The following is a 12,338-nucleotide window of genomic DNA, read 5'->3' as shown; positions in this document are numbered from 1 at the left end:
ATTCAAAAAATATGGAAGCAGGGTAACTTCCACTGCATTCTACCGTTTTGTTCTTACCAAAGTCACCTTTCACTTCTTTTTTTTTCCTTAATCGTCTTCATCCCACTATTTCTTCATAACTTTGAATCTTCTCAACCCAGCAGATTTTTCTATTTCTTCTTTTTATTCTTAATCCATATTCGACTATTTCTTCCTAATATTGAATCGTAAGAACCCAGAACCTTTTTATAGTTAATCCATCATCAATTCGTATATTCTTCTCTTTTTCGTTTTTGGTAATTATTCTATTACTTCATAGTAATGGATCCGTCAATTAATAGAAGGATATATGATTCCGATGATGATAATTGGAAAGAAAATAGGAAAAAGTCTTTGCATGATCCTATGAATCTTCAAAAGGATTCAAACAAAGACCATGGCAAAACATCAAAGGTTGTAAAAATACAACCAAAAAGGAAAAAAGAAGCAGCAAACACTGTTGTTAGGCCTACATTGTCTCGAGTTAGTATTTTGGTACTTAAAAATGGTGTTGTTTAAATTAGTAAAATTTTTAAGGAATCAAGTGTGCTTGCTGATACATTTTAAAAAGGGTGTATAGTGTTTTAGATGGTCAACTGATACGTGAATTTGTTGTGTTTCATAATATTTTATATGTATCATTAGGTTTTTGAAAATTATTATAATGTATCATTCAATAAGTGTAGTAAAGTATAATCTGTGCTTGATGATACATGTTGAATCTGTGTGTACATTGTTTAGTCAATGTAATGATACATGTAGTAGCTATGTATCACATGTTCTGCATGTAGTATGAATTCCTGTATGATATCATGTATCAGTAAGGTATTAGTTGTTTAGTTGATTTACTCATACATGTTTTGAAACTTGTTATAATGTATCATTCATTAAGTTTAATAAATGCTTCATCAGATATAGTTGATGATACATATAGATTCTTTGTGTATGTTGTTTAGTCGCTGTTTATGATACATGTATTAGACATATATCACATGTTATAATGTTTTATTTAATTCAATGATACATGTTATAGACATGTATCACATGTTTTTCATATAGTATGAAATTCTGAAAACTGAAACCATGTATCATTAAGTTATTAGTTGTTTTATTTAGTAGTTATATTTCTATATCGTTTTAATTTGCGGTTTTATTTTCAAATTGCAGCCACTGAAGTACAAGATTAAAAAGATACCAACACATCCCATAAGGTTTGCTGTCAACTTTAACAACAATTTCCTAAAGGACTTTGAAAAATACGTGGGGGATAATGTTATCCAAATGTTTAAGGATACAATTTTTTGGACCCTTTTTAGACATCTCTAAATGTAATTTTCAGGGCCAAATAACTAAGTGCTTATTGCTTTTAGAATTGGAACAAATCAACCCTAATGTGTTGCATATTAGACATTCCAACGGGTGTGTCCTGAAATTTGGTATAGATGATTTTGCATTATTAACAGGACTTAAGGTCAGAGGAAATACCAATGATTTCAAATACCCAGAACAAACTAATTTTATGCTTTTTAAAAAGTATTTCCCTGGTGCAGTCAATAGTGTTACAAAGCATCAACTAGTTCAAAGGTTTAAGATGGGTAATTGGGAGAGCAATCAGGATGCACTCCAAATGTCTATACTGTTCTTTATTCATACATTTGTATTAGCTACTATTGATAACACAGCGATATCTATTGTCGACTTTCTAATGGTTGAAGATGGTAGATATCAACATTTTCCTTGGGGTCAGCTATCATTTTCCAAACTAATTGGTTCACTTAGACAGGATTTTGACGTTAGTAAAAAGTTGTACCGATTATATGGGATGCCATATGCACTAAATGTTTGGATATACGAATGTGCATCCAATTTAAATTCAGAAATAGCTGTGAGAGAACGCAATGTCATCCCAAGAATATGCAATTGGAGAGTTGTGTCTGAAAAGGCAAAGTTTGAAATGCTTATGTCCACCATTTTCCAAAAGGTAAAATTTTATTTTTGTATATGGAATATCGTTATTTATGTCTTTGTGATACATTATGAATTATTACTGTATCTAACAGTTAAATTATCTTATGTGTTTGTGATACATTTAGAATGCATGTTCAAACATTGTCCCAACAGCAGAGGAAATTGAAGCTTTTGATATTGCTCAAGTTGAACATGCTCATTCTACATCAATACCATTAGTACAACCAAACGAGTAAGATGATTTAGATGATTTCTCCACAAGACCGCCAGAACAGTTATTGAGGACATATTCTATAGTGTCTGATACATCTCCTCCACCACCGCCAAAAAGAAGAAAAAAATCGATTATTCAAAAAAAGAAGGTGTCAGAACAGAAACAGCCTGATCAATCAAATGTGTCTCCGACACCGGATGATGATGTACATGTTTCCATGTCAAGTCTGCCTCAACATTCGAATGCTGATGATGTACATGGTTCTGTTCCACAAGTGTCACCGAAATCGGCTGCTGATGTACATGGTTCTGTTCCAGACGTTTCTCAGAACCCGGCTGCTGATGTTCATGGATATGCAGATTCACAGAATGTCAACAATATAATTCCTCATATTGAAGAGTTGAAAGGATATTTGAAAACTTACGTAAGTAAATTATTTTATAATTTTTAAACAAACTTTTATTTATCCTAAATGTATCTACAATTTTTAGGTTGACAAGAAATTTGAGGAATTGATTATTTTGATAAAAGCAAATCACTCCCAGCTGATGCAATCTATTAGCAAAGAGAACATCAATTTTCAGGCTGATACAAGCACATTTCAGTCTGACAAACAAACATCTCAGCAAATACCGGTTGATCTCGATGATATGGGTGGTGTAGCTGAGGATGGTGGTGGTTTTTCTGGTAAAAATGGTGAGCATCATATCATCGACGATGCAGTGGATATCGATGTGGATGGTGTTGGTGTTGCCGTAAATGAGGGTGAACCAATAGTCAGTGATCCAAAGGTAATGTTTATGATACATTGGGTATGTTGTGTATCATGCATATATAGTCAATGCTTTGTATCATGATTTTTTTTTTCTCATTTTATATTCTGTCATGTATCATACATATTTAATCAATACTATGTATCATGTGATTGTTATCAATGTTACGTATCAGCACAAATTATATTAACAGTTTTTATTTCAAAACTGCATATTCAGGATGGTGACGCACATCAGTCGCACCAAGATTTAAATGAACATATCATGGACCAAGCCGTTGACGACAATGTTCATCACAACATCCCTCATGTGTTGCCCGAAAAAACAACAACGGATTCATCGGTACATTTTTCAATTTTGATTTATGACACACAATTTCATTACACACAAATTTATTCTAAAAATCATTACATCATATTATACAGGATTCTTCAACTTCAACAACAATATCGCCATCAACTCAAGCAGCAATAGATGCGCTTATCAAAGATTTGGGTAAAGATGCTACCAATGCTAGACCATTATATTCTTACGATCCAAAGAATATAACTAGCAGCCAGTACTTGTTGACCGACAGTCAATTACCCACTGAAATTCCAATAACGGAGATTGCTGTTAAAACTGATGCAGTCACTCCTGCGCATAGAAATAGAATGCCTTCGAGAAGGATTCAATCTCCATATTGTACTTCTTTTGGGTCAAGCGAAAAGGGAAAAGAGAAATTGAAGGATATGGCTCGACTCCATTTCCCGTTCGAAGGATGTGGCATTGCAGATAAAGTTTCGCCGAAACTGATTGAGGATTACATGAATTGGTTGTTGAGGGGGCTTCTAAAAAATCATAACAATAAGTAAGTTTTATACATTTTTTTCTCAGTGTTAGGCGTAATCATTTTATATACAACTAATTCATGATACTTTGTTATATAAAAACTGTAAATAATTGAGTGTTATGTATCATGTACATACATTGAAAACTTATGTATCATATATGCAGTAACCCATCGGACGATAAATACAGATCAAGATCTTCTTCTTTTGAATTTACGATGATGGACTTTGTTGTTGCTTTTCCAATGAACAAGAATTGGTTTTATGCCATGTCACAGCCAAACAAGTGTTGGTCTGATGAGGTAAAATATTAAACTATTTATGAAATATGTATCAGTCATAACTATATTATAACATCATGATACATTATCTATAAGTATCATACTATTTAATTAGCAATGATACATTATGTATAAGTATCATACTATTTAATTTGCAAAAGTATCATACTATATTCACATAATTATATTTCTTTTTTTATATTGTTTAGATGTAAATAATTTCTTACTCTGTTTTCATTTTGTTTATAGCACATCGATGTGATTTTTTACTACCTTCGTAAAAAATCAAAACTTTGCAGCATGGATCAATACAGATACACAACAACCCACTGTTTGTTCATGTCACATGTAAAAAACTGTTATGATAGATATTACATGGACGATGATGATGATAGTCTTACTACACAAGAACATATTGATCGCGCTTCAGTTGTATCTGTACATGAGAGGTCAATAATTAACATCATCAAAGGGTTTGGAATACCAGCTGCTTTACCATGGCATCTTGTAGATGAGGTCTACATCCCAATTAACTGTGATCAACAATTCCATTGGGTGTTGGCTGTTGTTGAGTTGAAAAACAGGTTGATAAGGGTTTTTGACTCATCAATTAGCACAAGGAAACAAACAATTCCTCATGAGATCAAGATGTTGTCTAAAATGCTTCCTTCATACCTACTTGACAGTGGATTTTTTGAAGAAAATGAACGCACAAAATTTGCTGATTGTCAAGCATATAAAGACAACAATAATGGCTCACTTCTGGAGCCTCAAGTTCCTTTCATGATAGAATTTGCACAAGACATCCCTACACAGGAAAGCGATAGCCTGTAAGTATCAAGAATTTTTTCATTTGCCCTTTTTAATGTATCATTAAGTTTTTAATTTATTCTGTATTTTTTGTAGAGACTGTGGGTTATATGTTACTGCACTTGCCGAGTATATCAGTGACCAAATCAATATATCTTATGCTGATTTTAATCCTGATTACCTGCGTCAAAGATATGGAGCATTGCTGTGGAGTTATGGAAGTGAGAAGGCTAAGTGCGGATATGTTAGCGACAATGATGATCCACCAAAATCCAGGGGCGTAGTCACACCACCACCAGAAGAAGATTTAGTTCACATAGCGTAGCATTTCATGATAAAACAATGTTTTAATGTTATATTTATTATTTTTATATGTTATTGAACAACTATTTTTATCCTTTTTAATGTTATTATTTTGGTTTTGTCAATTTCCATGAATATTTTTTTTTCACATTACGTAACAAATTTGTTTATATTGAAGATATAAATATCAAATGATAGACGTAAAGATTTTTAAATTTTTAATTTAAAATAGACATAATAAATATACTGACAAAACCAGGTTTAAATCATTTAATAAAGTATAATCAAAGTATTTATAATCAAACATAGACATAAAGATTTTTAAATTTTTTATTTAATCTAGATGATACACTGCCAAAACCAAATGATACATATGTACCAGAAACACACTAAAAATAACTGATACATTGGCCAAACCGTATGTATAATGTACAATATGTTACACTCTAATCCTTAACTTTTACAAGATATTTAGGTAAATTGAATAGCATATTCATATGAATTGCTATTATTTTTTTAAAGGAAAGTTATCTACTGTATATTTCAATAAAAGCATATCAAAAAAAAGCATTACACAAGTTAAATTATATAAATTCACATGATACATGATTTATAGTCATTCTAAAGTACTCAATAACATTAACAATATATTTGTATTTTTTATCTAATGGAGATGTATCATTGTGCAAACCAATGATACACACTAAAAGTACATGATACTTTATATAAACAATGTGTACAAAAAATACACAATAAATGTACATGATACACTAGATTAACCATATGTATCATGTACATTATGTTATCTTACTGTAGCATAAGATTTATATATTCAAAACAAATATTGACACAAGTATTTTTATCAACACCAATAATAAGAAAGTATTTATAATCATAAGCACGACTTCAAATGTAATTACCACATGTTTGTACGTTTATTTATCTAAACACAAAGTGTTCAATTTGCAGTCGTAATTAAAACTGAAATTCATTAAAATGTTTACGTGATAAATTATTCTTTATATCATAGAAACATTACGACAAATTCACTTCTCTTTTGGGTAGAAAGTACAAGTTCTTCTGTTGTGCCCTTCTTGTCCACATTGTCCACAACAGTTTGTGTTCACCGAAATCTTTTCATCTGCATTCTTTCTTCTTCTTTTTCTTGGTCGTCCAGATGATCTTCTGTATCTAGGTGGATACACAGTTTCAGCTACCACGTGTTTAGGATCTGACCAATCTTTCTTATCTGGCATTGGCACCATTGGAATTTCATATGTTTTTGCCAACGCATCAGGCTTGTAATAATCAGAGCAATACGGATTCATATCGGTGACATTCTTTTTTTTCAATACAGCGATTGCATGTGAACAAGGTATCTCATCTAGTTGAAATCTACCACAACAACATACTTTCCGCTCAAGACAAACAATATATCTTCTTCCATTTTCATAAACCGAGAAAATAAACTCAGATGATGGAACAACCTGTGTACATTAAAAATTTTAAATATATAACTTTTAAAAACCAAATCATGTTAAAAAAAGCATAATGATACACAGAATTAGATATATATAATATAAAGTATCATATAATGATACATACCTCCATTTTTGAACTTTTAGCCGCGTTTATAATCAACAATTCCTCAAATTTTCTACCTAATGTGTCCTTTGTGTATGAGGCTACTTCTCTGTTTTTGCAATGCCAAGATCCAAAAAGAATTCTAACCTCTTCCAAGAATTCTAATATAGTTAATTGGCGTGCTTCAACAAGACAACCATTGATACATTCTGCAATGTTTGAAGTCATCATTCTACCTCTGTTTACTGTTGCATGAACTCTTGACCACTTTTCGTAACCTGCATATTCAAGGTACTCCTTAACCCTGTGATCAATTCTATCAACCTTAGCCATCAACTTATCAAAATCTTCCTTTCTATATGCCTTGGCCATAGAGTAGAATAGATCACTTATGGCCTTTCTGCTCCTTTTGAAGTTTCCACATACATTCTTCCAAAGATGCCAGATGCATGCATAATGAGGTACATCGGGGAACACAATCCTTACACTCTTCATGATACTCTCATTTCTATCTGAAACAACACACATATCTTTTCTATCGCCAAATGCATGTTTGAACTGTTCGAAAAAACATTTCCACGAACAATCATTTTCGGTGTCAACAACACCATATGCCAATGGAAATATGCAACCTGATTACACACACATTATATTATTTGATACTTAATATATAAAAAGACATCATTAATATAAATAAAAAATACCTGCGCCATCAAGTGTGCTTGCTGATACAAATGTCCCTTTGTAAGCTCCACTCAGATGTGCACCATCCACAACAACTACTGGTCTGCAGTATTTAAATCCCCTAATGAATGGTCTTAAGGCGATGAACAGATACATAAATTCATCCTCTTCAGTCTTATGCATTCTTATATAAGAATCTGGATACACAGTTTTTAACATGTGTATGTATCGCGGCATCCGTCTATATCCAGCAGATGGTTTTCCTCTAATCATGGAGAGTGCACGTTCTTTAGCACGCCATGCTTGCTGGTAAGATATTTCAACACCATAATATTCTCTAATATGATCAATTATATCCCTTGGTGTATAAATTCGTTTATAATTGACCAATTTTGGAGTTGTCACTCCACTTACAAATCCCACTGTTGCTTGGACTTTGGTTAATACCCTCTCCCTCATCGGACACGTATGTTCACTATTGAAATTTCTAACAATGAATATATCAGATTTTTTCCTGCACGACGCCTTCATAGTCCAACCACATTTGTCTGAAAAGCATACCAACACATAGCTGCGTACATTTTTCAAGCATATTAATACACATATCAAATACATCATATATAATATATTCAACAATAATGTTTAAAGTAATCAAACAATGAATCACACAAAAAGTATCAACCAATTTTTAAGAAAAGTATCAAACTTTAATGAAATTTATCCACTATTTGTGATATGACTGTTTAAAATGATACAGTCCTTACTATATCAGTAGTAGTACTTTCAAGTATCAAATATACTTATTTCAATGTATCAAAAACAAATTCCTGAAATGATGATACATTAGATTATAAAATAACATATGAAACTTGCAGGTTTTCATATAGAACAGTAATGTTTCATGTACTAATTAAATTATAAAACAACACATGATACATTAAAATATCAAAATACTGTCATACCTTTGTTGATCAGACCTCTTCACTTTGCAGTTGAAGTTGTTCTTTATCTTATATTTCGTCATCACATCTACAAGTGTTGCTTTATCCTTGTATATCTGACCTGTCTTCACATCAACAATATCTGAATTGATTATAACATTTGCAACTCCAACTTCTGAATTTTCATGTGTCTCAAATAAGCTATTTTCAACTATTGCCAAAGCCTGTGTATCATTTGTTGTGCCTTCTACACACGTTATTTCTCCACTTCTTCCATCAAAGTTATGTACAGTACCACTATTCTTCTCAATTGTGTCAATACATAATGGATTTATTGAAAATCCAGGCTCGTTTTTTTTCAGTTCAAAATATAGTTTAACACTCATATCGTTCTTAAGTTTCATCAGACAGGAGTTACCTTCTACAATGTATCGAATTTCAATTTCTTTCCTTGATACATCAATGTCCAACTCGGCCGCAATTGCTGCTTTGAGATTAGAAAACGAAATTGAATCTCCAACAACGATTCCATCAATTTTGTAATTTTCATACTGCAATTCGTTCACCCAAATTCCGGAATGTCTCATCAAAATCGAAGTATTCATCTTCAAAAACCCACTGCAACAACAAAAAAATTTCGGCAGCTCCAATTGTTTTCTAAATAACTGATACAATCTTTGATTTTCAAATTATGAAATTAATATCCAATTAAGTGCTGATTTAATGCTGATTAATGATCTATTACCACAAATTAAGCTGTTTTAGTAACAGCTTTAAATTTACCGTTTTTATCCCCTATTTTTTCTTAACAGTTTTAAGTTACTATGTATCATTTACCATGTATCACAACTTTCTAAAGTATCACGGCTCAGCAATTTTAAGGGATTTTTTGTAATTATTAAACTTATCGGGACAGAATGTAATTATTGAATTACACTATGGGATTCCTTAAATTTATACATTTTCTTTTTATATCGATCACTGCTTATTGTTGTATATGATTGTATTAGATATATATCTTCTTGAATATCAGCCTTCGAGACCTGTTTAATAACTCCATCTACATTATATTTCAGTTTTTATCCTTCGAAATAAAGTTAACTTAAGAGATACAAAATTGTTAGGCTTCAGCCCAACAGAGAGTGCAAAAGGAAACTAAAGAGCCCAAATGACCAATGTGAGAAGAAATTTATGCAAGAAAAATAAAATATATATATATATATATTAGGATAAACTCAACAACACAAAATAAAGATTATGCATGATAGATTTTCAAACAAATCATTTGAAACTTGAAAATAGAATCACTACGTAGAAATAAAAAAATAGAGATAACTAATCACAGTGCATTAAGTACATAAGAAGAGAATGAATCAACCTTAATGACGCATAGAAGACAACACAAACCTTTTACTCTTGTAATTAGCCTTAAAACATGTCAAGTTCTATGTCTGGTATTTCCTCTATCTTCGTCTTCTCTTTTTCTAATAACTTAATCAGATCCTTCAACTTTTCTTCTCTATATACACACACAGTCATACAATCAACATAATTATAATAATATTTCAAGAAAAGATCACGTAATTAATGGAACACAACTAATTTAGTTGTATAGAGAGAGTGATTAATTTTAACATTGTTGATAGTATTTGAAGATTGATCAACTTCCTATGAGGTCACTTTTATAATTTTCAAATCCATACATCTATTCTTCAAAATTGTCAACCTAATATGAAGTACCTTTGCTGTTCAAATAATTGGCATGTAAAAATACTTTGAAATTGCATTTCATGACAACATACTTGAACTATTAATCTATTCTCTAATTTCGTTATAATAATTTCCTCATTACCCATTATGATCTCTTCTTCGTTAATTTTATCATCACGTAATAACAAGATTTTCTTCAATACATTTTCAATCAATCCAAATTCATCTATCATTTTCTTCTCATTAAGATTTCTTCAAATCATAATTGTATATCACCTATATACAACAATTACTAGTCTTGACCTTTTTTTTTTTTTGAAATAAATAAATAAAAACAGTTCATTATATATGACTCAATCTCATTATTAACAAAGCTATAAAAAGATAAAATAAATAAAAGTACTACATTCAATTTTCATCGAAGGATTATTGTTATTATTATTTGTTATATTTTCTTCAATACATAAAACAGAGTGTCTTGAAAATTCACTGTTTTGGAGCATATATAACATATTAGTTTATATATATCATCACACATCTAATAAAAACACGTGCACAAATACCTAGGACTATACCAGACATTTGTTCACATACTTGCGATGTTGATCAACCTAAGCTCTCATATCAAATTTTCACGATCTAATTTATCAGGTCATGATGATACCTACTGCACCCATCACTAGATAAGACTAATTCTTAGTCAAGAGCCATAAAATGAAATACCTCACAAATAAAGGTGGATATATTTCAATTCAAATTAAAAAAATTAGTCGAACTTAAATCTTTTTAATTTCAATTTTTGATTTGTTCGATCATTTTCGGTTTCAAAATTAAAATTTCAATAATTCAGTTTGATTTTTAATATATAAAATTTCGATTAATCGAAAAAACAAAATTTTCAATACATTATAATTTGTAGAGATAATGCACAAGTACTCCTCAACTTATGTCTGAAATCTCAGAGACACACTTATATTTTACTAAGGTCCTATTATTCCCTGAACTTATTTTATTAATAATTTTTTACCTCTTTTCGGCCTATGTGGCACTATCTTATGGTTCCAATGCTGGTTGACTTTTTTTTCTCCAAGATAGTGTCACATAGGTCGAAAAGGGATAGAAATTCCTTACAAAATAAATTCAGAGATTAACGGGACCTTAATATAATATAAATGTGTCTCTAAAATTTCGGGCATAGATTGAAAGATACTTGTGCATTTTTCCAAATTTGTATTCCAATTTACATGCCACTAACCATTATTAATTGGCCCAAATTTATATACCCAAGCCCAATCCAATCCAACTAAAATTTGTAATCCCTAAAATCAAGCACAGTACTCGCTTTCAAAAACTAATCTTATTTCATCATGTGTTAGTTGGCTGCTGCAAATTCTCACAAACAAGTGAAGAACTCTTAATTCACCATTATTGATGTCGCAGATCTAGACCACCATTGTCGCTGTAGCTGACAACAAGACAACTATTGCTTGACACTTTCTTCTTCTCTGTATCTATTGTGGTATATGTTTTGTTCATGTCCGTCTGTACCCACTCACCTTGTTTTGTCGTTTTTAATTAGAGTTTATACTTGTCTTGAGGGTAAGCTTACAAGATTTAAATTTCATTTTCTATTTGGTTGATGATGATAGAAACTCAGCGTATCCGAAAATCAGCGTCATTAGTGTTATGAAAAGAATTAGAAATCAAATTGGAACAGTTCAAACCGAAAATTAAATCAAAATAAACCAAATCGAAATTGCAGAATTAAATCAAATTTATTTCAATTCGGTATCGATTAACATTTTCACCAAATCAAAAACTAAAAAATTGAACTGAATTTTGCAAATCATATAAATCAATAGAACGCCAGCCCTACACACGAAAGATATAGAGAAAAAGCAAGAGCTACAATTTGCAACAAAAATTTTAAAGTGATAAAAAATAAATTACAACTACAGTAAAATAAGAAGAAACATAACTTTATTGATAAGAATTACGGGTACAATTCTATTCTCCTTTGATTTCACTCTCCTAAGATTTATCCATTATTCGAAAACCGTTCGAAAACTGTTACTAACATATTTCTCAAATTAGAATAATTTAGATTTGAACTCTATATGAATATTCTTTGACTTTTGTGGAATATATCGATGTCTTAATCTTTAAAAATATCCAAGGATTTATGGGATTTTTTGAGATGCTTTATAATACTCAAGGATTTA

The 12,338-nt window shown here is 31.0% G+C and overlaps 4 protein-coding genes across 4 annotated transcripts; 2 read left to right on the top strand and 2 right to left on the bottom strand.

Moving 5' to 3' along the window:
• Positions 1–1,362: 1,362 nt before the first annotated feature.
• On the top strand, positions 1,363–3,057 carry LOC101266333 (uncharacterized). The gene is made up of 3 exons (XM_069298266.1): positions 1,363–1,999; positions 2,112–2,624; positions 2,692–3,057. Exons 2-3 carry the CDS (start codon positions 2,418–2,420, stop codon positions 3,055–3,057), a joined length of 573 nt encoding a protein of 190 aa, XP_069154367.1. The 5' UTR covers positions 1,363–1,999; positions 2,112–2,417.
• A 927-nt stretch (positions 3,058–3,984) lies between these two features.
• Positions 3,985–5,299, top strand: LOC109120232 (uncharacterized). The gene is made up of 3 exons (XM_026031143.2): positions 3,985–4,105; positions 4,334–4,914; positions 4,991–5,299. The coding sequence occupies exons 1-3, from the start codon at positions 4,022–4,024 to the stop codon at positions 5,217–5,219; spliced, it is 894 nt and encodes a 297-aa protein (XP_025886928.2). The 5' UTR covers positions 3,985–4,021; the 3' UTR covers positions 5,220–5,299.
• Positions 5,300–6,243: 944 nt separating this feature from the next.
• On the bottom strand, positions 6,244–7,309 carry LOC101266029 (uncharacterized). Its single transcript, XM_026030937.2, has 2 exons — positions 6,803–7,309; positions 6,244–6,684 (listed from the first exon to the last, which is right to left on the bottom strand). Exons 1-2 carry the CDS (start codon positions 7,307–7,309, stop codon positions 6,244–6,246), a joined length of 948 nt encoding a protein of 315 aa, XP_025886722.2.
• On the bottom strand, positions 6,807–9,337 carry LOC138337099 (uncharacterized). The gene is made up of 4 exons (XM_069297614.1): positions 8,825–9,337; positions 8,428–8,527; positions 7,486–8,036; positions 6,807–7,339 (listed from the first exon to the last, which is right to left on the bottom strand). Exons 1-4 carry the CDS (start codon positions 9,009–9,011, stop codon positions 7,317–7,319), a joined length of 861 nt encoding a protein of 286 aa, XP_069153715.1. The 5' UTR covers positions 9,012–9,337; the 3' UTR covers positions 6,807–7,316.
• Positions 9,338–12,338: the final 3,001 nt, after the last annotated feature.

Source organism: Solanum lycopersicum, chromosome 5 (assembly GCF_036512215.1).
Source record: "Solanum lycopersicum chromosome 5, SLM_r2.1".
NCBI classification, from domain to species: Eukaryota; Viridiplantae; Streptophyta; class Magnoliopsida; order Solanales; family Solanaceae; genus Solanum; species Solanum lycopersicum.
The sequence above is the reverse complement of the archived record's forward strand: the minus strand, read 5'-3'. Positions and strand labels throughout refer to the sequence as shown.

Excerpts from the sequence above, each read along its gene's own strand:
- LOC101266333 (XM_069298266.1), top strand. The coding sequence starts at position 2,418 with ATGTCAAGTCTGCCTCAACATTCGAATGCTGATGATGTACATGGTTCT. Across the intron at positions 2,625-2,691 it reads AAGGATATTTGAAAACTTAC|GTTGACAAGAAATTTGAGGA; the intron begins GTAAGTAAATTA and ends TACAATTTTTAG.
- LOC109120232 (XM_026031143.2), top strand. The coding sequence starts at position 4,022 with ATGATGGACTTTGTTGTTGCTTTTCCAATGAACAAGAATTGGTTTTAT. Across the intron at positions 4,106-4,333 it reads ACAAGTGTTGGTCTGATGAG|CACATCGATGTGATTTTTTA; the intron begins GTAAAATATTAA and ends TTTTGTTTATAG. Across the intron at positions 4,915-4,990 it reads ACACAGGAAAGCGATAGCCT|AGACTGTGGGTTATATGTTA; the intron begins GTAAGTATCAAG and ends TATTTTTTGTAG.
- LOC101266029 (XM_026030937.2), bottom strand. The coding sequence starts at position 7,309 with ATGTGTGTTGTTTCAGATAGAAATGAGAGTATCATGAAGAGTGTAAGG. Across the intron at positions 6,685-6,802 it reads CTAAAAGTTCAAAAATGGAG|GTTGTTCCATCATCTGAGTT; the intron begins GTATGTATCATT and ends TAATGTACACAG.
- LOC138337099 (XM_069297614.1), bottom strand. The coding sequence starts at position 9,011 with ATGAATACTTCGATTTTGATGAGACATTCCGGAATTTGGGTGAACGAA. Across the intron at positions 8,528-8,824 it reads AATTCGATACATTGTAGAAG|GTCAGATATACAAGGATAAA; the intron begins GTAACTCCTGTC and ends ATGTGAAGACAG. Across the intron at positions 8,037-8,427 it reads AAGAGGTCTGATCAACAAAG|CTATGTGTTGGTATGCTTTT; the intron begins GTATGACAGTAT and ends AAATGTACGCAG.